At 46.5% G+C, this 27,015-nt stretch overlaps 1 protein-coding gene across 1 annotated transcript in view; it reads right to left on the bottom strand.

Moving 5' to 3' along the window:
- Nucleotides 1–2,195: 2,195 nt before the first annotated feature.
- Nucleotides 2,196–27,015, bottom strand: part of GDPD5 (glycerophosphodiester phosphodiesterase domain containing 5) — a 59,686-nt gene continuing 34,866 nt past the window's right edge. Inside the window, exons 5-15 of the mRNA XM_062515292.1 lie at nucleotides 25,296–25,394; nucleotides 23,963–24,056; nucleotides 21,909–22,054; nucleotides 17,521–17,603; nucleotides 13,810–13,960; nucleotides 13,197–13,415; nucleotides 11,859–12,016; nucleotides 10,174–10,321; nucleotides 9,143–9,225; nucleotides 4,571–4,683; nucleotides 2,196–3,253 (exon numbers count right to left, since the gene is read on the bottom strand). Of these exons, the coding sequence (XP_062371276.1) occupies nucleotides 3,138–3,253; nucleotides 4,571–4,683; nucleotides 9,143–9,225; nucleotides 10,174–10,321; nucleotides 11,859–12,016; nucleotides 13,197–13,415; nucleotides 13,810–13,960; nucleotides 17,521–17,603; nucleotides 21,909–22,054; nucleotides 23,963–24,056; nucleotides 25,296–25,394 (1,410 nt within the window). The 3' untranslated portion in view covers nucleotides 2,196–3,137. The remainder of the gene's footprint in view (nucleotides 3,254–4,570; nucleotides 4,684–9,142; nucleotides 9,226–10,173; nucleotides 10,322–11,858; nucleotides 12,017–13,196; nucleotides 13,416–13,809; nucleotides 13,961–17,520; nucleotides 17,604–21,908; nucleotides 22,055–23,962; nucleotides 24,057–25,295; nucleotides 25,395–27,015) is intronic.

Below are 27,015 nucleotides of genomic sequence, written 5' to 3'. Positions count from 1 at the left end.
ATAAGGGGCATCTAAGCCAATTTTTGTCCTGGATTATCTCTGCAAGATGTAGCTGGACACTTTTCAAGCTATCGCTTGTAAAGGGGAAGGTCATCGACAGCTTTCCGTGTTGGCACATTTTCCTTGTCGAGATTTTAGCTGGGAACGATTTGGTTTAGCTTTAGACTCGGCGACCCCGGGAATGTTATGGTATATGTAGCTGCGAAGGGAAGCACACAGCGGTATCTGGTGTGGTTTTCACCGTGCGCACCTGTAGTGGGTTTGTCTTTTAGCAGCTCATCTATGGGAAGAGCTGCTGGAAGGTGAAGGTTTGGAACAGAAAAATCCGCAATTGCCGCAGAGCCGTTCTGAGCGGCGGGGCCGGGGGTTTGAGTGCGGTCCTGCCGGTGTCTGATGGGCGGGATGCGGGTCTCGGGACGGGGACCGGGACCGGGACCGGGACGGGGACCGGAGCCCGCGGGCGCCGTCTGGCAGCCAGAGCGCGGCGGTGCGGAGCAGAGCCCTCCGGTGGGCAGCGGAGGAAGGGCAGCGAGCATGGGGGTTTATTAAATACAATTTGATGTATTTGTTATTTTTTATTCACTCGTGTTCACGTCGAGCTTCTCCGTGAACCCAAGAGGTAAGGGATTTATTAACACAGGCTCCAAGGGACCAACTGAACCCGTGTGACACGATCCCAAAGCACCCTAAATAATTTGGAGGGGTTTTTTTTCCCAGCCTAGGCAGGGAATTCTTTTTGAGAAAAATCCCAGATTAAAAGGTGTGGGGTCTGAGGGGAAGAGAGGGGTTCTGTGTTAAATTGAAAATGCACTGGGAAAAGTAAATCTCTGGAACATCTCATAGTCTTTCACAGCCTGTTTTTTGTGTGATTTGCTCTTGATTCCAACTGCTCCCAGGTAGTTTTCAACCTTTGGGATTAAAATGAGCTGAGCATGACAGCTCATTTTTCAATTTCCCACTGAAAATAATGGGAAAACTCTCTGAATGCGGCAGTGGGAACCTCAGTGTAGTGCCACAACACAAAACAATGATAGACTGGCAGGAGAATACTGACAGTTTATTTCACAGAGCATTGCAGAGTTTATTTTGGTCTAGCTCTAGTCGCATCAAAAAAGTATCATCCTCTTCTTTTTTTCCAAGGGGAAAAAAAATAAGGTAGCAAATATTCAGGACAACAACAGTCAGTGCATTATGCATGAAATGCAGGTCTTGTCATTAAAAAAAAAGTAAAAAAAAAAAAAAGTTATTTGAGAAAACAACTCCTTTGTTGGTTTGCTTTCAACACTTCCAAGCTTTTAAGCACTTAACCTTTCAATAAAATCATCTCCAAGGATAGAAACAGAACATGCAGGTGATCACCAACAGATGCTGAAGTTTAACAACATCTCTCACTTGGCAATGACAATCCACCAGAAATGCTTCAATACAGCACCACGTTAAAGGGAGAAGCAACTTAATTCTCAAAATACCTTCAAATCCCCCAAAAAACTTGCAGTTCTGCACAGCAAGACACACTGCATTTCACTGTATCGAGAGTACCATGGAGAAGAACAGTATGTGGGGAAGGTAAGAGTGACCAGGGGCTTATTCCACTTATAGTCACAAAAACCTGGGGGAGATGCAAAGGAATAAAGTCTTGATTTTAGGTGGTGGTTTTTGACCATCAAAATTCACGCTGTCATCATCAATATGGATTTTTCACATAGTTAAGTCACCCACTTTTGCCCCCAACTCTTACACAATGAGCCCGAACTTGAGAGTTTCAAAATGCCACTGGATTTCAGCTTAAAAGGACAGAGCAGTTCCAAAACAAGAACAAACTGCTTAGGACTGTTTCTTCCATAGCTTTGGGCATGGAATGTGATGTGTATCAGCATCCCCCAGACTGCCTTCTCCTCTGCATTTTTATTTTTACATTTGATTTTTTAAATTTTAACCTCTGGTCTAAGATTTTTGGGTTAAAGCCTTCTGCATTGGACACTTGTTGATGGGAGCCACTGCCTCAGAACCCACCAGCATCTGCTGCAAGACCATCCCTCCTTTGGAGGACTCAAGAGTGCAGCTTTAAAGATCCTGCTTTTACAGCAAGAAGCCAAGTTCTCCTTGCAGGAATAAATTATATCCTGGGGCTGCTTCACCTTCCAGACTATTTACAACTTCTTCACCCTCGGCCCAGAGATGGGGAGGCTCCCACTGCACCATCACCTCCTCTTCTGCAGGAAAGCAAGGAGTGACTGCAAATGCCACTTGGAGTGGCAGGCACTTCAGCCAGATCCCAGCAGTGATGGTGCCCACGGCATTTCTGTCACAAGCCACTTGGACTCCCAGCAGAGCCCAGCTTGGGGAGAAGAGAGAAAAAAAGGAGGAAAAAAAAAATCTAAACCTGCTGCCAGCAGAGCCCAACTGACAGCCAGTGCTCAGGATTTGCCTTTCAAAACTGGCAAGACATTCCAAGAAGGCCACTCCTCATGGAGCATCGGGGCTTTGGGGAAGGAGGATGGGTCAAGGAGCAGGTGCCCAAATGACTGAGCCAGTGCAAGCCCTTCCCTGGCTCTGAACTTCAGTGGGGAAGAGCAGCATGAATTCCTCTCCTAGGCGAGCTTCTCTTCTCCCAACACCCTCCTGATGCTTCAGAGCTACGATTTCATTGCCCAGGGAAAGGGAACAAGGGAAAACAAAAGAAAAGAAACCATGACAAAATCAGCACGTCACAAGAACATCACAACATTCAGCTGCACAGTCGCTGCACCAGGGGAAGGACTGGATTTGGGAGAGGGGGAGGAAAGGGAGACACATCCAACGTGTTGCTCCCCAAACCCCCTAAGAGTACTCAGGCTCTCACATTAAGATTCAAAGAACTTCAGCCATAAGGTTGAGGATTTAATGAACACTGTATTCCCACTCATGCCCTGGAAAAGTTACACTCCAAAAAAAAAAAAAAAAAATTGAAGTTTTCTACATATTTACAAAAACAAGCCCCCCAGCCTCACAACCAGGGAGGTGGAGCAGCCAGTGGTGGGAAGTGGGAGCAGGTTTCTGCTCAAGCAGCAGTTCCTCAGAGGTTCCCCTTCCCATCCCAGGGGAAGCAGGAGAGCACGGCTCTCTCTGCCAGAGCACGCGGGGCCAGAGAAGAGTCCTCAGTTCAGCCGGAGTTTGGTGTCCCGGTGATCCGTGGGCGTCACCATCTCGTTGGCAAAGCCATTCTCTGAGCAGAATGACAGCTCATCTGTGGTCTCCACGCCGTTGTTGATCTCTGGGAAAGGCAAAGAAAGCAGGGATGTCATCACAGGAGCTGTCCCTCTGGATGGGGAACTGAGGTGCTGAGCGGCCATGCAATCCCAGCATGTGGCACCCATCTGATCCTACAGGGAATTAGGAGCACTGCACTAATTTGCAACCAGTTCTGAACACGATCTACCTTCAGGATTTTATTTTTCAGCCTTTCAAAATCTGGCCACCACCAGAGGCACAGCTGGATGTCCACCTACACCTGATGTCATTGTCACAGGCTGAGCAAGTCACCTGTGGGAGAGTGGTACAAAGTACATGAACCTAATCCCTACCCAAATGGCCATCCTGGAAAAGGACGGACTCCTCTAGTCACTGGCTTCACTGGGAAAAACCTGCACCCAGCAATGTTTTAATGGTAAAGCATCCACCCTAGGCAGGAATAGTTGTTTCAGGGGCACACAATTTCAATCTGCACCCCCACGTCCAAGGGATTTTATGTCTGGGATGTTTTATGTCTAGGACATGTTAGGGAAGCTTAATTCTGCTGTGCCAAGCTGCTTTCCTTGTCTGGGTTCCCTGGATTTATACCTGATTTTCACCACCTCTGGCTGGCATTTCAAACAATAAGCAAAGTTGCCTTTTTGCTCTGTCTGTGCCCAGTGCACTAAACCCTGATCCCTGCTGGGCATCTCCAGACCCTAAATACAAAAAAAGAAAACCCATAACAAAGCTCAGGGGGTGGGGGGATTATATTCACATTCCTTCAAAGGTGAGTTTTCCAGCGTCATGCGCCACATTTAACCTTTTAAAGCTAAACATTTCCACCTATGCTCACAGTTTTGCTATCTTTCTTCGAGGTGGTGTGTGATGGACTCATTACCAATGTGTTGCAACAGAAATACACTCTGGGAGGAGCACAAGGGTATCAGGAATGCCATAACCTCTAATACCACTGAATTCCAGGTCTACCCCAAACTGATCACCCTATTTGTGGTCACATATGCTGTTATTAATGGGCTTTATGGCTTTTGACAGTGGTGAGTGGAGATGTGGGACCGTGTAAGATGGGATAACCCAGGAAGCAGAATGCAGGATTTCTGTGCACATCAGTGCTCAGACCTGAACCAGTTTGGGATGGGCCGCAGGATGTTTTGGGCTGGAAAAGGACCTTAAGGATCCCATTCCAACCCCCACGAGCCATGCCCATATCCAACGAGTGCAGTGCAGCAAGGTCAGTCCAGTCCCCTGACCCACAGCAGGAAAAGATCCCTGAACAAAGAGCATCTCCTCCTTCAGGAGGTTGATAGCTGAGGGAGGGACCCAGCAGCCCCATCCCTACCTGAGAAGATCAGCTTCTCCTTCATGATCTTGACGTCCTGGCTGGAGCGGCGCACGGCAGCGCTGAGCATGATCTGCTCCGGGTTGTAGGTCCTGATGCTTCCCAGGCGCCACCTGCAAGACAGGAGCAGGATTTCAGGGATGGTCTCTCCAGCCACAGGAGCACCCTCAGGGAAGAGGCCACCAAGTCCCTTTGCTCCCTTGCATCTATGCAACCCCACGTGGTAGGACGATGTTCAGAGATGGGTGTGTTAACTCAGGCATCTTTAACCACCCTGAGCACCCTAATTCCACCCAGGAATTAAACCCATGGATTCACAAATTCATGGACTAATTTCCCCAAGGACTGCAGCTGTCCCACAGCCCTCTCCAGCAGTACAAAGGAGACAGAGGTGTTTAAACTTTTAGAAGGAACAGAATAAGAGAACCAGCCAGGTAAAGAAGCCACAAATTTTCCCTCACCGAGTGCCATGGGCAGGCTTGTGGGAGAAGAGAGGTCAGAGACAATTTGAAGTTTTAAAAGCAAGGAAACGGCCTCAGATTATGTCAGGGGAGGTTTAGATTGGTACAGGAAATATTCCTTTCCCAAAAGGGCTCTCCAGCTCTGGCACAGCTGCCCAGGGCACTGGTGGAGTGCCCATCTTTGGAGGGATTTCACAGCCACGTGGATGTGCCACTTGGGGCACTGAGAGCAGCCCTGTGGCAGACCCTCACTAGGAGGGGAAGGTGGAATAGGGGAAAGCACGGCCTGGTGGGCTCCGCCAAGGTAGCTGTTCCCAAGATCCCACCACAAGGGGATGATGTTTAGGCCAGGCTTTCATAGCCCACACCCCAATGACCCATCACTAAATCCCACTCTCCCTGCCGGAGCCCGGGAAGCCCTAAAACTATTTGATAAAGAAACAGCCGGGATTTAGGGTGGCTTATGAGGTTTCTGATCTGCTGGTACCATCTAGTGGCTCAGCCACACAAGAGAAGGCGATTGAAACAATCACCTCTTCAATTTCTAGCCCCCTATCTTGCCCCAGGAGCAGAAGATTTGAGGAGCCCACGAATCTCCAGCCTGGGTCTCCAGCATCAGCCTGACAAAATAACATGCACAGAAGTGGTTCTGCAGTATTTTTCCCACGTAAATGTAGCTGCTGGTGTCAGTTTTGTAGGGTTTCCACCCCCTTCCCAAATCCCAGTGCTTGACACTTCAGGGCGATTCAGCCTGAATCAGGCTTTGACCAGGGTACAGATGAAGGCTACACAGAACAGAAGAGGTGGGATGGCAACATAACACAACTCACAGAAGCAATGCAGAAGAAGCACAAGGAGGCAAAAGACATTGAAGTATAAAAAATTAAAAACAAACAAACAGAAACCCCCATTTATTCTATCATCATCATCTGAACTGAGCCACTCTGACCTGGAAGAACATATTTTTTGCCTTAGTGTCCCCTGCAGGCAGATCCCACTAAGGCCAACGTGCTTGCAAGATCTCACACGATAAGACCCTCCTTCAACTCTAAATCAGGACCAAAACCACATTGGTACAAGTGTTTTGTTTTCCCACCACACCAGGATTTTCAGCATCAAGTCACTCTGTGGCCAAAAGTGACCTCTTACCCACAGATCCCAGCTATACCATGGAGGACACAGGTCGTTCCGAGGCACAGAGAGCCCAGCCTCAAACACTTGCAGGGACCAAGGGCTTTCCTCCTCTTGCCAAGAGGAGCAAGCACTGCTCTGTGCTCTCCACCTCCCACGGTGACTGGGGGCAGACCCAGGGTGGTAAAACACGCACCAGGAGATGATGGCTCCTCTCACAGGGCTGCACTGCTCTGACTGAGCCAGGAGAGGGTCACCCCATCTTTCAGGGATGCTTCCTCTCAGAAGAACCGCCAGTACATTTAACCACAATGCAACTCCAGCCAATGCTGCATGAAACACTCTGTGCAGTGCTCAGAAGCCTCGGGGTCTCCAAAAAGCTGGTTGAATAGAAAACAGCACCTCTCCTACCCCCTTGAACTTTGTTGTGGTGGACCAGGTTTGGGACAGCAGCGTGCAAAAAGGCCAGAGAGACAGCAGGAAGGTCCTGTTCTGGGAGGCTGGCGTCAGAGCAGACCAGACGGACACAGGGTGGGAACAGACTAAAAAATACTGGGACAACAACACAGAGACAGCATACACCGGGTTAGGGCCACGGCCAGACCCTGGGGTGGGAGGGGAGATGCTCAATGCCATGGGAAGGGGGTGGGAGATGGGGCAGGTCGAGGAAAAAATGGGGTTGATCGGCACTGAGGTGGGTAAGATGGAACAAGCACAGAGCCAAGCCAGCTGCAAAGAGTCCCCTGCTGTGCTTGCTCCTGCCTCAAGCCTGCCCAGCTCCTCCCCGCTGCTTTCTCCTCATCCACGAGCCAGGGGGAGGCGAGAAGGGGAGCCCACCCCCCCTCCCTGCACCCAGAGGAGGGCTCAGCCGGGCCCTGTTTTGGGGAGATGCTGTAACTACAGAGTACTTGATGGACACCTGCAGGGGTCTGAGTGGGCAGAGGGAGGGCGCAACCAAATCCTCAGGAATACAAGCCTATGGCACAGAGCAGGAGCAATGGTGGAGGGAGCACGGGAGCAGTCTGGTCCAAGTAGGGAAGTAGCGAGGGCCTTAGTGCAGACAAGTGATGGCACTTCCCTCCAAAGGGATGGGAATGGCTGCTGAGGGAAGGGCCAGAACCAGGAGGAACCTGGGATTCTGACTTTCAAATCCAGTGCCCCAGGCTCAATTCCCTCCCCTACTGCAGTGCTCTGCATTTCCACACTCTGTTCCAAGTTTCACAGTGGTGCAACTTGGGAAGATCCCAAGTGCTGAGGGCAGCAATTGATGAGCAAACCTTTCCAGTTATCAGCCCCATTAATTCAAAAAAATTAATCAGAGAAGTGCTACTTTATATAATTGAAGAGATTCCATGATTTTCTTTGGGATAGAGGGTGGTCTCAAACGTCTCTGGTAAATACAGGAAGGAAGGGGATATTTTGCATGGGATTATTTCCACAGAGAAAGTATTATATCCTCTGTGAATCTCCCAATTACAGTGTGCCCCGGAACCTCAGAACTGGGCTGTTTTAAAAGGCAGTGACCTAGATTACTGTAAGAGAAGGTCAGATTGCCTTCAAAACATCCACTGGCTTCAGCATCAGACTTCCATGGTGCTCATGGCTACGGCCTACGCAATGTCCAAACCCTCACGGTCCCCTCCTGAAGCCAGATGTTGGAAAGCACCAGAAAAGCTGCATCCTACTCTGTCCATCTGCAGTGAAGCCATAGCAAAGAGGGAGAAAGAAAGAGAGAAAGGAAGGCTGAATGAAAAAGAGAAAGAGGAGGAAAGCACCAGAATTACCTGATCATGTGATAGCTGTGAGATGCCAGAATGCAGCAGAGAGAGAAAGAGGAGGAACATGCACAACAGTCAGAGCAGTAAGAAAATAAACACGGCAAAGAGGCAAAAAAAGGTTAGTTAGAAGTCATCACAGTTGGTATTTCCCCTCTGCAGAGGCTGCCATGATCCTGTCACTGGGGCTGGAGCAGAAGAGCAGGAGCAGTCCTTCCCATGGCTATGGAGGAGAGAGAAGCCATGCAGAGGACAGAGGACGAGCACATCGAAGCAGTGCCTCGGCTCCCACCCACCCCCTCATCCTTGCATGAAGGAAGAAGCTCTGGTTTGCTCCAAAAAGGACTTGGGGAAGAAAAAACAAAACAACCAAACCAAACCAAACCAACCAACCAACCAACCAACCAGAAACGCACCAAAAAGCAATCAACCACGACACTGAAGGCCAAATGCCAAGCCCCACTCCCCAGAGCTGAATCACATGAGCAGGTGGTAGCAATTCTGCTCTAATTCGGTTTTGGCATATCCTCAACCCTGCTAGCAACTCTTTCATGTGGTGGAGAAACTGGAACATCAGGGAAAGGCGTCTGTCCTGCACAAGGCTCTGGGAAGAGCAAGCCCTTTGCTGCAGGAAAATCCAACTTCTGGAAGAGAGTTTCTCCTTTCTAACTAAGCAACTGATTTGATTTGCAGGATCATAACATTTCCCATAGTAATTCCCTGCCTGTGGCAAGGGTGTTGGAACTAAATGATCTTTAAGGTCCCTTCCAACTGAAATCATTCCATGATTCCATAATATTTCCACATCCAAACAGGAACAAAGTGATTAAGAAAACTGTAACATGTTCTTTTTGAACACTGTAATGGTGGAATCTCAAAAATCCCTCTCCTTTAAAGCACTTTAACGTCTTTTTCAACATGCATTTCCCTACAATATTTACAGTTTCTCTTCCACATATTTCAGGAGCAAAGCAAGGCATCTGATACTACTAATTTGTGATCTCTCATTCTTAAAAGGTGCGTCCAATTCTCCATCCCATCTTGGGATTGAATTATTGTTTACAAGGATTTTTACATAAATATTTTCCCTGCTATTGCAATCCACGAACTGAGACTCAGGGTACTCCTCTCTCTCATCTCCACCCAGTAATCTGGACAAAAACACAGGTCACAAATACACAAGAGCAGAGCTGTAACAAACTTACTTCTGGAATATAAAAACTCCTACAATTACGAGAAATGAAATGAGATCAGATGTGATCCAGATTAGGTGGTACTCGTCTGGAGGCTGCAAGACAGAAAACAGAAGCAGACCTTGAACCTTATTTGGGTTTGTGCAATCACAGGGAGACCACACACAGCTGGAGTTACCACCAAGGAGCAAGAAAAGCACAGAGCTGCAGGGGTTAGGTATAAATCACAACATTTATGACCTTCCTAATGCCAGGCTGTCATCCAAAACTATCAGGGAAAACTGCAAACAGGAACGATTTGAAACTCTCCCTCCTTTAGTGTGCTGACATTTTCTCAGAGCTCTCTGGGCTGAAAGTTTCCTATCTCAGCTGTACCTCAGGGTGAGGGCAAGACGCTGTTTGGCAATCCAAGTTTTGGAGGAAAACAGGGAAAGATATCCATGCGGGGTCCATTTTAACTGCAGATGGGACCTTTTAGGCACAGCCCCATGCCAGAAGTGCAATTTTTGTCCTTTCAGGTACTGGTAGGTCTGGTTTCAGTTGCCAGTCTACGTAGTCATCACACCAGCTGAGCCCAGCTGAACCATCATCACTGGGTCTCTACTTATTTTCATCCAGCAATGGGGTACCCAGAGATAAAACCTGTCCTCAATTTGGGATTCAGAACAAGCTGAAACCTAATTTTCCAACTTGGCCAAGATACAGAGGCCTGGTTCACTGGTTCACCTGCAGTGTGCCTGGTTCTCCTGCAAATCCTAACAGCTGCTCAGCAGGTCTGCAAAGGTGTTCTTCCCTCAGAGGAAAACTGGAGAAATCACTTGGGTTAAATAGGGGATACAATGCAATCTTCAAGGATCCCACCCAAACTGATGGGACTGTGCTAGAGGAACATCAATTCATTACCCTCTTGGGGCTCAGCTGTACGGAGGGGGAAAAACCTTCAAGTCCAACCAAACCTCAGTGGAAAATCTCTCACCTCTACAGCCACCCCACTACATTTCCACCTCCCAGAGGCTCCCAGCCCCAGCCAGAGGGGTGCTTACCATGAGCCAGATGGGGAAAGGCACCTTTTGGAGGATGTGGGAGCTGTCGGAGGTGACCGAGGGGACACCAGCACACCACAGGATGGAGAACAGCCAGGGTTCGTTCACCGTGTACAGGTTCACACTCAGGTTGGCCATGATGTAGTCCCTGCCAAGGCACACACAGGGTGACGTGCAGGATGGTGATGATTGTGCCATCCACCACAAACAGGTTTATTTTGGTTTGAACTATGTGAAATCAGAGTTTTTAATAGGGCATGGGTGCTTCGTGAGCAACCCAAGGGCACTGCAAGCCAGTGGTTTGATCCTGACAGCTTTCCTCACCTCTGGCTGCTGTCTGGCACAGGCCACAGACTATCTCAGATGCTTCCCCAGGAATGATGGGCATGGTGTGTTTCTGGAACAACCATCTCATAGTGCTGATGCGAAATTAGCATCTGCCTCAGACGCCTGTAACATTTCAGGGGCAATTTGCTTCATTACACACAGACAGACCTGTCTCCAACATCAATTCCTACAACTTCCATGCCCTTGTTTTGGGGACAATTGCAGAGTTACAGCTTCCAATCTCCCAATGTCATTTTCCAAGCAGCTAGAACTGCCAGCTGGGGTCCAGGAGCTGCCAGCAGCAAACCAAGCATTGGCAATTACCTGGTACCCAGATAATTCACATAAATTGCTCTATTTCCTTATCTATGAAGCAGAAGCATCAACAGTCTCCCTTCCAGGGGCAGCACAAGTAAATCCCTGCAATTCAACTCTGGCAAGACACTTTGGTGGAAGGTCACTGTCCAAGACATGGACATGTCCCAGCTCACAACAGGAACAAGGTGCTCCAAAGGGGTTCTCATGGAAGAGGTGACTGCAGGATTGTTGCGTCCAGGTGCTGGATTTGGGGAGAATTGAGAGAACTGTGCTAAACCAGGGCTGCAGCAACATTTGACTGGGCACCACAGGGTTCAAGAAACAGGGCCACGCTCTCAAACAGCTCCAGGCTCAGCTCTTCCCTACTTCAGCTCTAACATGCAGCCAGACAGCTCCTTTGGAGTTATTTCTCTTCTGCAAACCTGTTTAATTTAAATTCTAAAAACCAGAAAAGGCCCTACTAGAAACAATCTGCCCTCTCTGAGAAAGGGGGCAAAGCTGGGAGCTGAAACACCACACAGTTTGCATACAGGCTCAGGCAGGATCCCTTGCTGTGCCAGAGTCATTACAGAGAGCCGATCAGTCTAAATTGATGATACAGGAGAAGAGTTTCTGTTTCTGCAAAGAGAAATTTCTGAAAGCATTTCCAGATTTTGGGCTATTCAAAATTCTGTGCCAGCAGCTGTGGAGCAAAAAAACTGAAGCAAAGGGCAGCTGCTAATGAGGATGAAGCAGCACTCATAGGGAACTAAGTGTTAAAGGCCTTCACTTTTTCCCAGAGCTGTGAGTGCACTAAGAATCAGCCAGTTCATACATTTGTATTTCAATGAGGCTCATCATATCCTGAGAAAAGCATGTGGACATATCAGAGGCAGCTGTGCACTCCCAGAAGCAGCCTGGATTCTGGATGATGGGTTCAATGCAATGCTTGCATGGCTCAAATTTTCAAGAGCAAATCCATCTGGAAAGATCCCTCTGTGCAGCCAGGCAGGCTGGGATACTCAGGAAAGGATGCTGAGGGCTCTCACAGAGGACAGTACCTGACATCCTCGCTGGTCACCTTGGTGTAGCGCAGGTTGAGCTTCACGATGCCCTTCTCCCTCAGGCGCTCTGCATCCAACTTGAGGCCAGAAGTCTGCTGGAAACCTGGAGCAACTTGTCTGACCAGCTGCCTCTCTGTGTCAGGAAGCCACATCACCTGTGGGGGGAGCAAGACAGGGCACAGTTTATGGCCAATGTGGTTCCCAAACCTGGGAACGCTCCAGCTCAGGATGTGGAATTCCCTGAGTTCACACCATGATGCCAAAGCATGTCAAATCAACAGCTCATGCTCAGCTGCAAGAGGTAAAGTGGATCGTTGAATTACAGAGTGGTTTGGGTGGAAAGGGGCCTTTAAAGTCATCTCATTCTGACAGTGGTTAGTTTTTCTCTTCTGCCTTCACTCAGAGTCAGGACTGAATGCTCGAGAGACAGATTTCTTGTTCAGACTTGGTTGTTTATTAAATCTTATCCAAAGTACAGAGAGTTCTTCAGCATTTCTAGCCATCAAGCCGAAAGTGGGAAAATGGAGGTGAATGTAGTTAGTTACAAGATCTTTTAAAGCCTAACTATCCCATTCAGAGCTAACATCTCTATTGTTTATACTTCTGACCCAATAACCAAACCCCCATAACCCACACTGTGGTACTAATTATCTAACCAAAAACTACTACCTGAAATCATGAGGAAGAAAGAACAAGAAGGAAGAAAGAGACAATGTCCAAGAACCTCCATCTTGTCCCATATCTACTGCTATATTCTAAAACGCCGAATTCAAAACCCTTCACCATGTGGTATCACACACTTCTCTTCAAACTACAGACCAGTGATTCTATCACTCAAATTTGGAAGCCTTTTCCAAGGCCTCAAGTCAAAAGCAGTGCTCTTGTGGGGGTCAGTGTCAGAAAGTACAGAAAGTTCAAAACTCCCAGGCTTCAGGGTTCCAACACCATTCTAACCCCTTGCCATTCTAACACCTTTCTCTAGGCCAGGCTGCTCCAAGCCCTAGCCAGCCTGGTCTTAGTAACTCAGTGGCACTCAACTACCAAAGCATCAGAGCAGCACAGAAGCAGCCACATGCATTTTCAACAGGGAACCAGAAACCTGAAGGTGAATCCCCCTTCACATCCCCAGTGGAGTCTTAAAAAAAAACAAAAAAAAACAGAGGGAGAACCAGTTTCCTTATACCCAGAGAGAACCTCTCCTGAGCTTTACCAGGTGCTCCATTCCAATCTCTATGACCACTGGTACAACTTCTAGTGATGCCCTACTGGAGATACACAAGGATTCATGGAAACCGTAAGGGATTTTGGGAATATCCCCAACCCCACCGAACTCACAGCCTGCTGCCGAATTCCCGATGCCAGGATGGTTTCCAGGGTGATGTTGATGTAGGTGCTGTAGTAGGGATGAGCTGCTGGCAGGTCCTGGAAGTTCAGGATGAGAGATGTGTTGCCCTTGATGACCTCCAGCATATCTTCCAGCTTGCAGACTGACTGGTTGGCAGCCTCCAAGTAGTCAGCCCTTGAGAGAGACCCTGCTGTCCAGAAAGGGTCATTCTGAAAGCAAAGCACATCTCAGGATTACTGCCATGAAGCCCAGACTGCCCTAGTGCAAAGGCTGACCTTCTTACTTTGTGGAGATGACTGTCCCAAAGCTAAATATTAAAAAAGGGGAGCAGTTTATAACACACTGTTTTTTCTGTCTGTTTTTATAATCACATTCATCCTCCTGGGGGGTCTTGAAGTTCTTTGTGGTGCCAGCCAGGCTTAAGGCCCCTTTTTCCAGAGGAGGCACAGAAAGACAACATGGCTTAGACCAAGCCTAACTGTAGTAGAGACAGAACTAAATATGGTCCGGCTGTACCATATCACCAAGGAGATGGATCTGTACCTTTCACCCTCCAAGAAGACCTGGGACTGAGCTGTGAGCCCATGGCTCCATGGCACCCACCTGCAGGAACCACTCTCCAGCGTTGAGCTTTTCCAGGTCAGTCCAGTTGAACATGGAGGAGTGCTCGTAGGCCCGCTCTGGAAACACCTCCTCCACGTTTGTTGTTCTCCTGAGAGTCTTGTCATGCATCAGAAAGGGCACCCCATCATAGCTGCAAATACACACCTGTTAGAGGTGGAGGAGAGAAATCCCCCTTTCTTATTGTCTTAGGTTGCAATACAGGATGTGACCAAAAGGACGTATTCTATCACCATCTCTTGAAACCAGGTAGGGCAGTGATCTTTATATTTTCCATGACCCATCCTTCCTCCAGGGAGACGACATCTGTTAACAGGCCATAGAGTCCCACTGCATGACTGATAAAATTCCATCATCCCATGGGGAGATGCTCCACCCAGGGGGAGGAGCCAAGCATTTCCCACTCAGATAAAAACTGAGATTTGGAACATCAGAGCAGCCTCTTTCCACTGGATTCCAGAGGAAAAGCAAACCTTTCCACATCATCACTGGCCCTTCAGAGGAAAACTGCACCCTTCTATAGGAGCACTGCTTCAACAGAGCCGTATCTGTCACTCCAGGAGGATGCAGCCACCATTTAATGGGACTGCTACCAACACCCTGAGTGACTGATGGGGTGTCAGCTTGGATTCTGACTCTGACAGTGTTTTTGTTATTTTGTATGACTCCGTTTTTATTTTAATTTTCATAGTAAAGAACTTTTATTCCTATTCCCATCCATATCTTTGCCTAAGAGCCCCTTAATTTCAAAATTATAATAAACTGGAGGGAGGGGTTATACATTTTCCATTTCAAGAGAGGCTCCTGCCTTTCTCAGTAGACACCTATCTTTCAAACCAGGACACCACTCCAGCCTCTCTCACATCAAAATCTTCATGAAGGTATCAACCAGTCTAAAAAATCACCCAAGTTCTCAAGAGGAAAATCTCTCTTACGATACCTGCTGGATGATGACAGTTGTCCATGCCTCATCTACTTCTCCCCATTATCCCTTCAAAAATTTCAAACTCAGGTGCCTTCGACAAGAAAACCCACCCTGAATGCTCATCAAAGCTTCCTTCCTTGGCTTCTGCAGCTCCCAAAAACATCAGAGGTTTCCCTCGATGCACTGACACACACAAACTCTCTTCAAACTGCTCACAGCAGATCAGGAAGGAAATTCTCAAAGCCTCTCAGACTATATATGAATATCAGGCTTTCAGCAAGATACAAGGCTTCCAAACTACGAAAAATGCTCTGAAATAGCCTTCTCCAATTGAAAACTGGTTTCATGCCCACAGGAGTTAAGGTCATGCTTAAAGAAAGAAAAAAAATCCACACCTCTCAGATGAAACTAAGCAGCCAAATGCATGCCCTGGGGTTTTAAAGTCATCTGGATATTACAGAATAATAGTTCTGGAAAGCATAAAAAACTCTTTTTCTTCCACTCAATTTTCTGTGACCAGATCAATGTCAAAACCACACAGGGTAGTGACAGCTTTTATCAAAGGCAGGGGAACAGTTGTCTGCACCCAGAAATCAGGACAAACCCAGGGTAGCCAGCCTGATTGCAATGACATTTTACAAAGCGAGGAGCCTATGCTCCTAACAGGAGACTAAGAAAAAGTCTGAAAAGATGATGGGGTGAAATGACAAATCCCATTTGAATTATGAGACAACCCAGAGCTGTTTCCCAGAGGGAAAATGAAACTCAGTTTTAGATGATGGAGCAAATGTTGTCTCAGCTTTACCACTGCCCTCAGAAGTCCCTTCTCACAAAGGTCACTGGCATCTTTATTTGCTATTTCTGGCCTGTGCTGTGCCAACTCCTTCCCCCAGCCCAAAGCAACCTGCTGACACGGCAATCCCACAGTGGTGCAGACAGAAAGGGTTTAATAAATACAGTTCAAAATAAAATAATAAAAAAAATGCTAGGCAACTGCAGAATGAAGAGTGTGTAGTGTTTGAAAGAGCCAGGAGCTTAAGTTTAACATCTCACAGAAGAGCAGAGCACTGCTAACCTTTAACCACAGTGCAGAAATCCTACAGGGCACTTGACATTTGCTCCCTCCTTTCCCATCCTTCCCTCATGGAGTCACCCAGCACCACTCAGTGATAACCACAGTGTCTTGGCAGGCCCAGATTTGAAGCACTGATTCAGAGACAGGAATCAGAGCTTTAGAAGAAGAGATGTGGGAGAGGGTGGAAGAAGAGAGAGAGGAACAAGCAGCAATTCCAGGCTCCTGCTGCTTGGAGCAAAGCTGGCTTTCCAGCTGGTTTGAGATGTGGAATGGGTGTGGAGCAGGATGAGATGGCCCTGAGTGTGTGCCCCAGCTGCCTAGCCATGCTGATGCATGTGTAGAAAAACATGGAAATATTCCAGGAGGGATGGACCCATCCAGCCACGGGTACAAAGAGCATCTTCCTGAAGGATAAGGACAGCAAGGGGTGTTGTGCTGCCAGCTGCACCAATATCACCCCCTTTTCAGCCTGAAAGTCAATGGAGTCCTCTTTTTCTGAAGGCACTTGGGCCTCTTGGAGAAGGCTCAAGAAACTGAGCCATCAAGGGCATTGTTTAAGCCTGGAGTGCTCCTCTGGGATGGCTGATAAGTGGCAGTGGGGAAGGATCTTGGAGCTTTTCCAGCTCTCCTCCTCCCAAAGCACACCCTTCTCCTTGGCCAGTGTTAATGGATTCAGCCACATGAGCCAAGAGCTCATCTGGGAGCTGGACATTCAAGTACTTGTTCCCTCACAACAGCTGATGAACTCATTTTAGAAAAAACAAGAATTGTATAACATACATCCCAAATCATAATCCATCCTTCCACAGTGACCTTCCACTCAATAGTGGGAAGAGATTCCTTCCGTTTCTAAATCATTTTCTCTAAAAAAAAAAAAAAAAAATCATGCAAAGTAAAAAAGAAAGCAATTACAAATAAAACTTTTTTTCTATCAGGCAAAAATACCTGTCCATCAGCATGAACCTCCAAAGCAGTGAGGGGAAAAAAAAAAAAAAATCTGCTTTGAGTCTTTCTTGTGTCTATAAGTGGTACTGGGACAAACTGGCACCAGGAATATTAAGGGATATTAAGGAACTATCAAACTCCTGGAACAAAGCACAGATCTGGAAATAACCCTCTCTAAATTCTAATTGGTTTTGTCCACTCAGCTCAGCATTTGCCAGCAAGGAATGACTTTCTGACAGTCACCAGGCTCCTCCTTCCCTAAAGATTAGTGACTTGTGAGGGAGAGGAAGAGAAGAAGGAAGGTGCATTCCTCCTGGTGTATTCTTGGGATGGTTTTTCGAGGTTGGTGAGAACTCTCCTGTGCAACAAAGTCAGACTGTAATCTCAGCTCTGTCTGCACCTGGGGTATCTCAGAAGACGTCACATTTAAGCAGCTCTGTCTCTTCCCAGGGCCAGGCTGTGTTTTACTGGAATAAAACAGGCTCTAGGATAAACTACAGCCTTCTTGCAAATTAAGATGAGAAAGAGATCCAGGTTCCCTCATTTGGACAAGTCCACCTTTCACCATCACTTCAGTGAAATAATCAGCAGTACCTGACAGAGACAGACAAGAGTTACTGGGTGAGTTCACCAGGACAGCCCTTTCGAGTGGGGAAAAAGCTGCAGTGACCAGACACTGGATATGATGGACCATTCCTGGCCTGGATTATCCACAGGCAGGCTAAGAGCAGCCAGCACACTGACCTACCTCAACACCACATCAGCCTGGACTCCATACACCTTCTGCTCCACTGCCTTCTGGAAGGACATCAGAGTGTTTTCTGGTGCCAGCTGTCAGGAGAACACACACACACAAAGAAAACAAAACACGGGAGAAAAAAAAAGTGCAATGAAAGATCAGTAGCATGAGGAAAGTTTACAAAGCAGTGTCAGTGAGGATGCTCAGAGAAGGGTTTGGAGATACCAAAATGTTATTATTCCACATCTATCTCTTCCCAAAAATTCCTGTCTCTTCCATACCACAGAGAACAACTAGACCACACATTCTGTGAGATACATTTCACTCCCACTTCTATTCATTCCATAAAGTCATCTATTAGTCTTAAAATCAGAGAGCTTCTCTAATAACAAATGTTCTAGATAGTTTTACCAACAATTTTAAAAAATAGCCTTAAGCCTAGAAAATTCATCCCTGTGGCTATCAGAGAGGACTCAGATTTTATTTGAAATTCCTCCCTGTTCAATGGAACAGATGGTAACAGAATTAGGGCTTGTTTAAAATAAAAACGGTGTGAAGACAAATACTTTGCTGTTCTACAAAAGCAGTACAGTGTAGCTACTCCCAAAACACCCAAGAAACGACAACAGGCAGATCAGAAAAAAAAAAATATTGACAACTACAGAAAGAAAACCTGGCAGGTTTTCTGCACTGAATCACAACAAAATAAAGATATTTTTGAAAAATAAATTACTTTTTTCCCAGTTTTTTTTTTCCCAGGTTTGGAGCACCTGTAACATCCTGTTTTTCCACCACCAGAACCATTTCCATCAGGACACAATGAGCATGATTTACTCAGGGACTGCAAAGAGGAATAATTAAGGGCAAAGGCCTAATTGCACTGTGCAAGCAAGATACAATAAGAGAATAATAAAAATAAATACAAAAACTTGCTTAAGCACTTCGAGTGGCTGTAAGTGACATTTGTTTGCTGAACACTCCACAGGCTCAGGTCAGCAGAGCTTTGGGGTAAAACAATCCTTGCAAATGTCAGCACCGACCTTCCCCCAGCCCTGGTATCTCAGCACTGAATTCCTCTGGCTCCAGCCACACATCTATACAAGTTCATTTTTATGTTTGTTCAACAAAGGCAGCACAGAGCCACATTATCTTCCTAAACCAGCTCCCAATCAAAGCCAGACTTGTTTGGGCGAGGGCAGAGGCGACACCCCCAGTGCGGAGCCTTGAGCTGGGTCACCCAAGGTCGAGCTCCAAGAGGAGCTCCCCAAACATTCCCAGAGCTGTCAGCAGAGAGCAGCAGCCACAAGGAGCTGGAGAATCCCAGCCAGGCTTGCTCACATCGCCCTGGGTTGCTGTCGCCAGCTCGGGTGTCCCTTCCCAAGCAGCTCAGGTTTCTGCAGGGTAACCCCGAAAGGTGAAAACCTTCTCTCTACACTTCAGTGTTTGCTTTTGCAGCCACCCTCCCATTAAAACCTCTCCTACAAAGACAGGCTGGGAGAGCAGAGGTTGTTCAGCCTGGAGAAGAGAAGACTGGGGAAATCTCAGAGCCTCCCAGTGAGACTTCAGTGCAGCCTCACAGTACTTAAAGGGGACTGGAAAAAAAAAGGAGAGCGCATTTTACACAGGCAGAACACGACAGGACACAGGGAATGGCTTGTCACTGCCAGAGGGCAGGGTGAGATGGGATATTAGTTTGGAATTGTTCCCTGGGAGAGTGGACAGGCCCTGACACAGGGTACCCAGAGAAGCTGTGGCTGCCCCTGGACCCCTGGATGTGTCAAAGGCCAGGCTGGATACTGGGGCTTGGAGCAACCTGGGATAGGGAAGTCGTCCCTGCCCATTCCAGAGCAGAGAAATGAGATATGCTTTAAGGTCTCTTCCAACCCAAACCATCCTGTGATTCTGTGATTAGGACCCTTCAGGCAAAGACAGATCTCCCTGTCAGCACGTGGTGGGTCCACAACCTGTCACCCTGACATAAATAATTGCCCCTCCCAGCATTCGTTGACCCAAAACCTGCCCTCCACGGCTGCTGAACCTCGGCACAAGCCACTGACACCCATGACATCGCTCAGAAAAGATCAACCAGGAAGCCAGGAAAGCAAACTTAACCTTTTCCAACAGTATCAGATGCTGCCTATTCCAAGAGATGGCACAATTCTGGATTGCTCTGCACCAGGGGTTTATAAACCCTGAAATATGAGGGGTTTTGTGAGAAAGGAAAATCTGAGACACATGAATTTCCGTCCTCCCAGCCTGTCTATTCCTCCAAAAAGGGAGCTGAAGCCCCAAATTAAGATTATTTAAAGCAAAGATGCATCCAAGTGGGGCAGCTGCTGTGACAGGAATTAACTGCTGAAATTAATGTTATTTTTTTAAAAAGGATTCACAGCCAAACTGTATCTGAAAAAATGCACAGTCTTTCTGCTTGTACTTCTCTCTGTATCTCTCCAGTTTTTTTTTAAGGGATACTTACTTGATACAATATATTCAGGCATGCTAGGTCTAAAACCTAAATCCAGGTTTATAACAAGGGATACAAGCAATTCCTTAAGGGAAAGAAACCTTGGGGCACAAAGCAGTGATTTCCAAAGATCCTTTCTTTTATAAACCATGCCCACATACTGAGAGCCAGACAGACCCAGCACAGGATTTCTAGAAGCTCTTCCTCCTCTCTGTGCTTGGTTTGAGAGACTCATCCCCTGCAAAAATCAAGCTACTATTAATTTCTTCCTGCTGCAGAGACACAGCAAGTAATTTCTAGAAAATTACCGTGAATGAACTGATTTTGGTTATTTTTGTGCTTAGAAATCCATTGCAAAGGCATTCAAACAGAGTCAGGAGCTTAGGGGACCTTCCTTAAAGAAGCTAATGAAACTTTGTTAGAGCATCACAATCTGGCTGCAGGCAGACATCACCACATTGTGTTTTTTCTTTAATTAGCCAGGGCTTAAAAAAGAAACTCATGGCATCATTTGTTCGGGTTGGTTAATGAAGAAGCCTGGACAGAAGAACCAAATTTTATTCCAAACTAATTGCAGCCACTGCAAACCTCTGGCTTCTCTACGGGAAAGCGTCCTTGGCCCTGGCAAGGGGTTGAAACAAGGTGGTTTTTAAGGTCCCTTTCAGCCCAAACCATTCTGGAATCCTATGATTATGCACTGAAGGATCTGATCTTTGTTTTATCAACAAGATTTAAGGATATTTTCTTGTCCTTTGGAAATATAGCCGTTATTTAAATTTATTTTTAGTTAATTTTTTCCTCTTTATCTCTTATTTCCAATGTTAATCTCCTTGTGAGCAATGAACTGGACAAAAAAAAAAAAAAAAACAAACAAAAACAAAACCACAAGGCAGGATTAGAGTGATACCTAAGAAATGTAATTTTCTTTTGTGTAAAACTATGCCCTTTGGAAGTTCCCTGTGTGGGGCTTAGTGCGGGATCTGCCTGTCCATTTGACTTCAGCATTAGTGTCCCATTATGCCAGGTAAGTAACACTCCAGGGAAGTAAGAGTTCTGTTTAAAACATAAAATAAAACATATCTTCAATCCCCATCTTTTAGAGATAAAATGGCAGGGGGTTAGAACATGATGGTCTTCAAGGTCCCTTCCCACCCAAACCATTCTGGGATTCTGTGACCCAAGTTTTCAGTAAGTTTCTCAACCAGTCTGAAAGGAAGTGAAAAAGCATAAAACAAACAGGAAAAAAACAAAAACAAAACAACCCTACAATGGACAAGAGGATAAATTCATAAGCAAAAGCCATTAGGGATTTAATAACTAGATACAGGAGATGAGACCTCATTATTGTACTGCCCACACAAGAAAGCTGAAGCTTGATTTAATGAAAGACGACCTGACCTGACATAGATTTATTTCCAAGACAATCCTTTCTCCTGCTCTGGCATAAGATGTTTATTGTGTTTGCTGCTATCGATCAGGCCAGCAGCCAGGTTAACTGCTCTTATTTTTAATATGTAAAGAAGGTATGCAGCAAAGCAAATATTTCTTGATTTCACCTGCACAAGCAGCACAGACCAAAGCTCTTTAGAAGCCTGAAGAAACAAAGCCACCCCAAATAGATGGTGGCAATGTTTGGGTACCTAAGAGAAGATGAAGGGAAGGATTCCACAATTCTATGAAAACCAGCAGCCAAAAGAATGTAATAGCACAAAGCAGCCTGAGCAAGGCAAGAATTACCCTTTTGTTTGTATCTCAAAGACCTGGGGTGGCACTTGACTTGGGGGTTCAAGCCCTGCTTTACTCCCAGAGTAATCCTAGGCAGGAGTGCCTCAAAGTTGTGTTTGTTGCACCCATTGCCTGGAGACTGCCAGGTCCAGCAGCACCCTTTGTCCAGGCAGATGAATCAGAGCTCAGGGCTGGGATCGCTACTCACCATCGGTGCCCCACGGTGCCCCAGGATGGCTGGCTTGGGTCCCAGGGCCTTCTTCTCCATGATGCAGGGGGAAGAGATGGTGAGAGGGACGAGGTAAAGTGCAACTACAACTGCCAGGTATGCAGAGAACATCAGCATCTGGGAAGCTGGGATGGAGAGAGAGAGAGACAAAGAGAAGGTGAAAATGCTGGCCCTAACCTCCTCATATCACAGGAGCAAAGCCAAGACACCTCTGTCCTCCTCCAGGGGAGAGACTTATCTACTGTCACTGTCTCTAGTGTAAGAGCAGAGCTCTGTGTTTAGGGAAAAACATATTAAAAAAAAAAGAAATCAAGTCCTGAAGGAGGTTTTCATTCATTTTGTATTGGGAAAACAGTAAGTTAAGCAAGTTGCTTAAACCCACGGAAATGTAGCTCAAAACATTCTTGGCATTTCCACCCTTTGGGTGGGACAGCACCAAATTTTGCCCTGCCTCACAAGAGAAATAATTCACCAGTCACATATAGCTAAAAATAAGCCACGGCACCACATCAGTGCATTTAAAGTTTATATTGGTGGCTCACAAGGCACCACCCACTTCAGCCAGGGCAGAGCCACTTCAGCTGCTTCTGCCTTGAGATTTCTCCTAGAAAAATGCAATAATGTTTTACTTGTCAAGCAGGAGATGTTGAAATAAATCCCTGGGCTGTGATGGAGCTGCAGTACTTGGGGCCAGATGAGCAGTACTGCCTCCCATGCCAGCCATCAGCTCCCAATTCCATCTATCAGTGACTTCCCACCAAGCCCAGACTCTCTGGGAATCTTTGGAAGGTGCTGATAGAGCAAGAGAATCACCCTCTGTGCCCCACAGATGCATGCTCCTTATAAAAACCAACAGGCACCTTTGAACTCCTAAGATATCGGGAGCCACTGGAAGCCACAGATGTTAAAGCAAAAGACTTGATTTTTTCACTTTTTAATTGTTATTTATTTTGCAAACTCATTAACACTTTGGAATTCAAGGGATAACCTCTCAAAAACAAAACAAGCCAAAAAACAACAAAACAAAACAAAACCCCCATACAACCCCACCTCCCAAAAAAAAAAAAAAAAAAAAAAGAAAAACAAATCCAAACCCCTTATATTTGCAATGGATGCAAGATAGAGAAGGTGGTCTTTTGGGATCTTCTTTTCAATGGAAGGACAGAAAAGCCCAGTGCTCTGCTCCTGGCCACAACTGATCTGGTTTCACTCATAAATAGGCTCCTTTTTGCTTCCAGAATCTAATAGGCTCATTGACACATGTTCCCACAAGCCAGAAAGTAACTCTAGGAACTCTGCCAGGAATTTTTTCCTCCTCTCTGGCAGAGATGTCAATCCCTCATGGAGCACTCAATCAATGACACCTTGCTAAGGGACCTCCTGCTGTGTCCTGCATCTCAAAGGTGTCACCAGAACCCAAACCTCCAGGCAGACACAGAACTCAGACAACATGCTCTGAACATTCAGTCTAACCAGAAAAAAAAAAAAAAAACATAAAAAATTGCTCAGAAAAGAAGCCAAAATGCCACAAAGAAATGGCAAGAATAGGCTTGCACCAAGGCCTGCAGCTGCTCCTGACATTTTCAAAAGATTGAAATCCTATTTTCCATTAAAAGTAGGTTCTCACGGATGTTTTGGTTCTTTTCTTCTGTTTCTAACACTGACATGTCTGCACCAAAAAACCTGTAAACTCCTCCAGGTTATCTGCCTTCCATGAGTCAAATGAGTCTGAAATGATCTTAAGATCAAGAAATAAAAGTGTTTTGTCTGAAAAACTAACAAAACAGTCCAGGAACAGAAAGAGAGAAGGACAACAGCTTCCTGGCTTATTAAAAGATTAAAAAAAAAAAAAAAAGGAAAGGAAAAAAGATAAAAAGGGAAGGAAAAATAGAGAAACAAAGGTGGACAAAAGAGAAACAAAAGGGAGAAAAAGAGAAACAAAAGTTGGGGGGGAAAAGAGAAAAGCAAGGGGGAAAAAGAGAACCAAGTGGAGCAGCTACTCCCCACCCTGCAGGGACACAGGAGGTACTCACTGGCTTTCTCTGTCCGTGCAAACTGCCCTGCCACCAACCACGACAGTGCTGTGACAGCTGCCAGGGCTCCTATATGCAAGAAAGGGGCTGTGGCCTGCAGGGCACAAGAACAGGAGAGGAAAATGGAATTAAAGACACCCCAGCACCTCGAAAGCTCGTTGGTTTTGCAGGTTTCATTTCCAGGTGGATTCTGCATTGTCCCTACATCAGCCTCTCGCAGCTGTTTTGGCCATTGCTTCTTCCAAATCCTGCCTTTGTCTCTGGCATTCAAGCTGCTCTGAAAGGAAAAGAGGAAAGTTCTGACCCCCTTTTAGGGGAATTTCCCCCTCAATAACACAGATGTTTGGGAAAAGGGCTGCTGGAGGGAGCCCAGTGGAGGCCACGGAACTGCTGCAAGGGCCGGAGTTCCTCTGCTCTGGAGCCAGCTTAGCAGAGCTGGGAGTGTTCATCTGGAGAAGGCTCCAGGGATAACTTATTGTGGCCTTCTAGGACTTAAAGAGGATCTGTAAGAAAAATGTAGACAGACTTTACCAGGGCAGCTGAGGTAGGACACAAGGGAATGGTTTTAAACTGAAATAGTGTAGGCTCAGCCTAAATATAAGGAAAAAAACTCAGGATGAGCGTGGGGAGGCTCTGGTACAGGGTGCCCAGAGAAGCTGTGGCTGCCCCTGGATCCCTGGAAGTGTCCAAGGCTAGATTGGACTTTGGGGCTTGGAGCAACCTGGGACAGTGGAAAGTGTCCTTGGCCATGGCAGGGGTTGGCTCTGGGTGGGCTTTAAGGTCCCTACCTACCCAAACTCTTCTGGAATTCTCTGAACACACTGGACTGTATTAATCACCAGGGTGCAGCACCATGACACAAAGTAGGAGATGTATCATCTGAGTCATGTTTCTGCTCTCCAATTCCTTGCCTAAACCTTCAAAATACCTCAATAAAATAAAGCACTTCTGAGAAATGTTAGTCACTTGTGCAAATGCCATTTCCACCCCCTGTATTTGCATAGATTTGCATACTCCCAAATATACGTCAGTGGTCACCTCCTAAGCAAAATGGGCGGAATATTTTTGTACTTTTTTTTGAAGGAGAGGGGAAAAAGGAACAGAGAGCAGTTCTATAACAAATTAAGTTTGTACGTATTTTCCTTTCATATTTCTCTAGCCCTGCAGGATACAAGTCTTCCTTAAAACAATTTTCTCATTGCCAAGATTTCAATTTGGGGTGTGACAAGCATTAAGACAAGAGGTCCATCCTACAGAAATTCATGAATCCCATGGAATTAAGGTGCACTGGCCCCTTTCCTCCCCAAGGGAAGCATCCTTGCAGATAACCTACCTGCAATGAAATAAATACCATCTCCCATTCATCATCCCAAAGCTGTGCTATCGATGACATGGTCACCACAGTAGTTATCAAGGTTGTCACCAGGCCAATCTGCAACAAATCAGAGGGTATTTACAGGCTGGAGACTGTGGTTATTATAAAAATTGTATAGGTTGGGAAACGGAGAGAAAAAACCTTTGCATGTAATAAAAGGTCTGATAAAAGCAGGTGAAAACTCAGGGGGAAGGAGGTTTGGCTTATGTGCTGTCATATTGTGATCTCTTATAACAGATACTGGGGCTGTGGAAGGGACTCTGGATGGGACAGTGGTGGAATTGAGGTGACAGACCAAGACCCAGCCCATCAGGACTCCCCCAGCCTCCCTCTCACAAGGAAGCACTCAGAGGTCTGAGCAAATTGAGCAAAGCAGTCAAAATGAAAACGTGACCCCCGTGGCGGAGGTAAAAAGTTCAAACCATCGAGAAGTGCCACGGAAATAACTCCAGCTGTAAAGACTGAAAATATGGGCTGTCTGTCTAAAAATAATTCCTCACTCTCTGCCTCTGTCCGGTATTCAGCCTTGGCTGTTCTGCCAGAGCCAAAGGATGCTGCTGCAGATCCAAAATCTGTGGGGAAACTTGGCAGAAAATTGATCCCCAGAAATAAATGGATCATGTCAGGTGCACAGGGCTCCTCTAGGCCAATTTCAGGTATAATACCCCGGATCAGCAAATAAAATCCCACATTCCCAACATTTACAGAACCGCTTTGGTACATACAAACAGGATTCCCCATCCTGTGTGGCACAGAGGTGTCAGGACACATATCTCCACTCCAATTTATTGCTTCTTCTCCTCCCTTCACACTCCTCTTCAATTTGGCTTACAACCCTCACCTCTTTGCAGAGAATTAGAGAAAACTGGAGGGAGTTGTATGCTTTGCCCATACCAGCCTCTCCTACACACTTTAATCTATATTTGAAGCTAATTCAGTAAAGTTCAGAGAAAAATATTAACTTATTCCAGTCTTCTATCTCAACCTCCTTAGGAGGCTGGGGAAGGGAAGAGACAGAGCAGCCCATCAGAGATGTGATGAAAAGAGGGCTTCTTTGGAAGAAGGGGAGGGAGGGTGGAGGGTCCACAGGGTAGAACTGATCTCCAACACATCCCTCTTCTGGACTTACTCATCTAAGCCCACCGGCGTGTCTGAAAAATACCATCTTCCCTGATGAAGAAACATATGTCAGACTCAAGAATTGATAATTTATTTTGCAGCAGCAGTCAGACAGTGCCTGGCCCTCTCTGATTGCATCCTCTTCCCTTGAGGAAGCATAATTTCTATCATCTCTAAGGAAAAGAAAGGAAGAAAAAGGAAAAGGCAGGGTGGGGAAGTCTCTGCTCTCCCTGTCCTGGGAGGTGCTCAGGCTCTGATCCTACAAGACCTCATCACGTGCAGAATTTCAGGAGGAGCTCTGTATACTGGCAGATTCAGGACTGGTCCCTTCATTTCCAATTAGCAGATTGCCAGCCACAATGGGATCCTGCCAACCCATTTTCTCTCCCTGCACACTCTTCTGTGCTCCAAATATCTTTCTTTGTGTTTCACAGCTGTGTTTCCCTTTAACTGCTTTACACACAAATCTCCTTGGGCCCAGCAAGCCTCACCCCGCATGTTGCACACCCTCAGCTTTAACATCTACATCTTCTCCCAAAGCTTTTTCCATCTGATCCCT

The sequence above is a fragment of the Cinclus cinclus genome, chromosome 2 (assembly GCF_963662255.1).
Source record: "Cinclus cinclus chromosome 2, bCinCin1.1, whole genome shotgun sequence".
Classification (NCBI taxonomy): Eukaryota; Metazoa; Chordata; class Aves; order Passeriformes; family Cinclidae; genus Cinclus; species Cinclus cinclus.
Note: the sequence above shows the minus strand (reverse complement) of the source record. Positions and strands in the feature narration are given on the sequence as shown.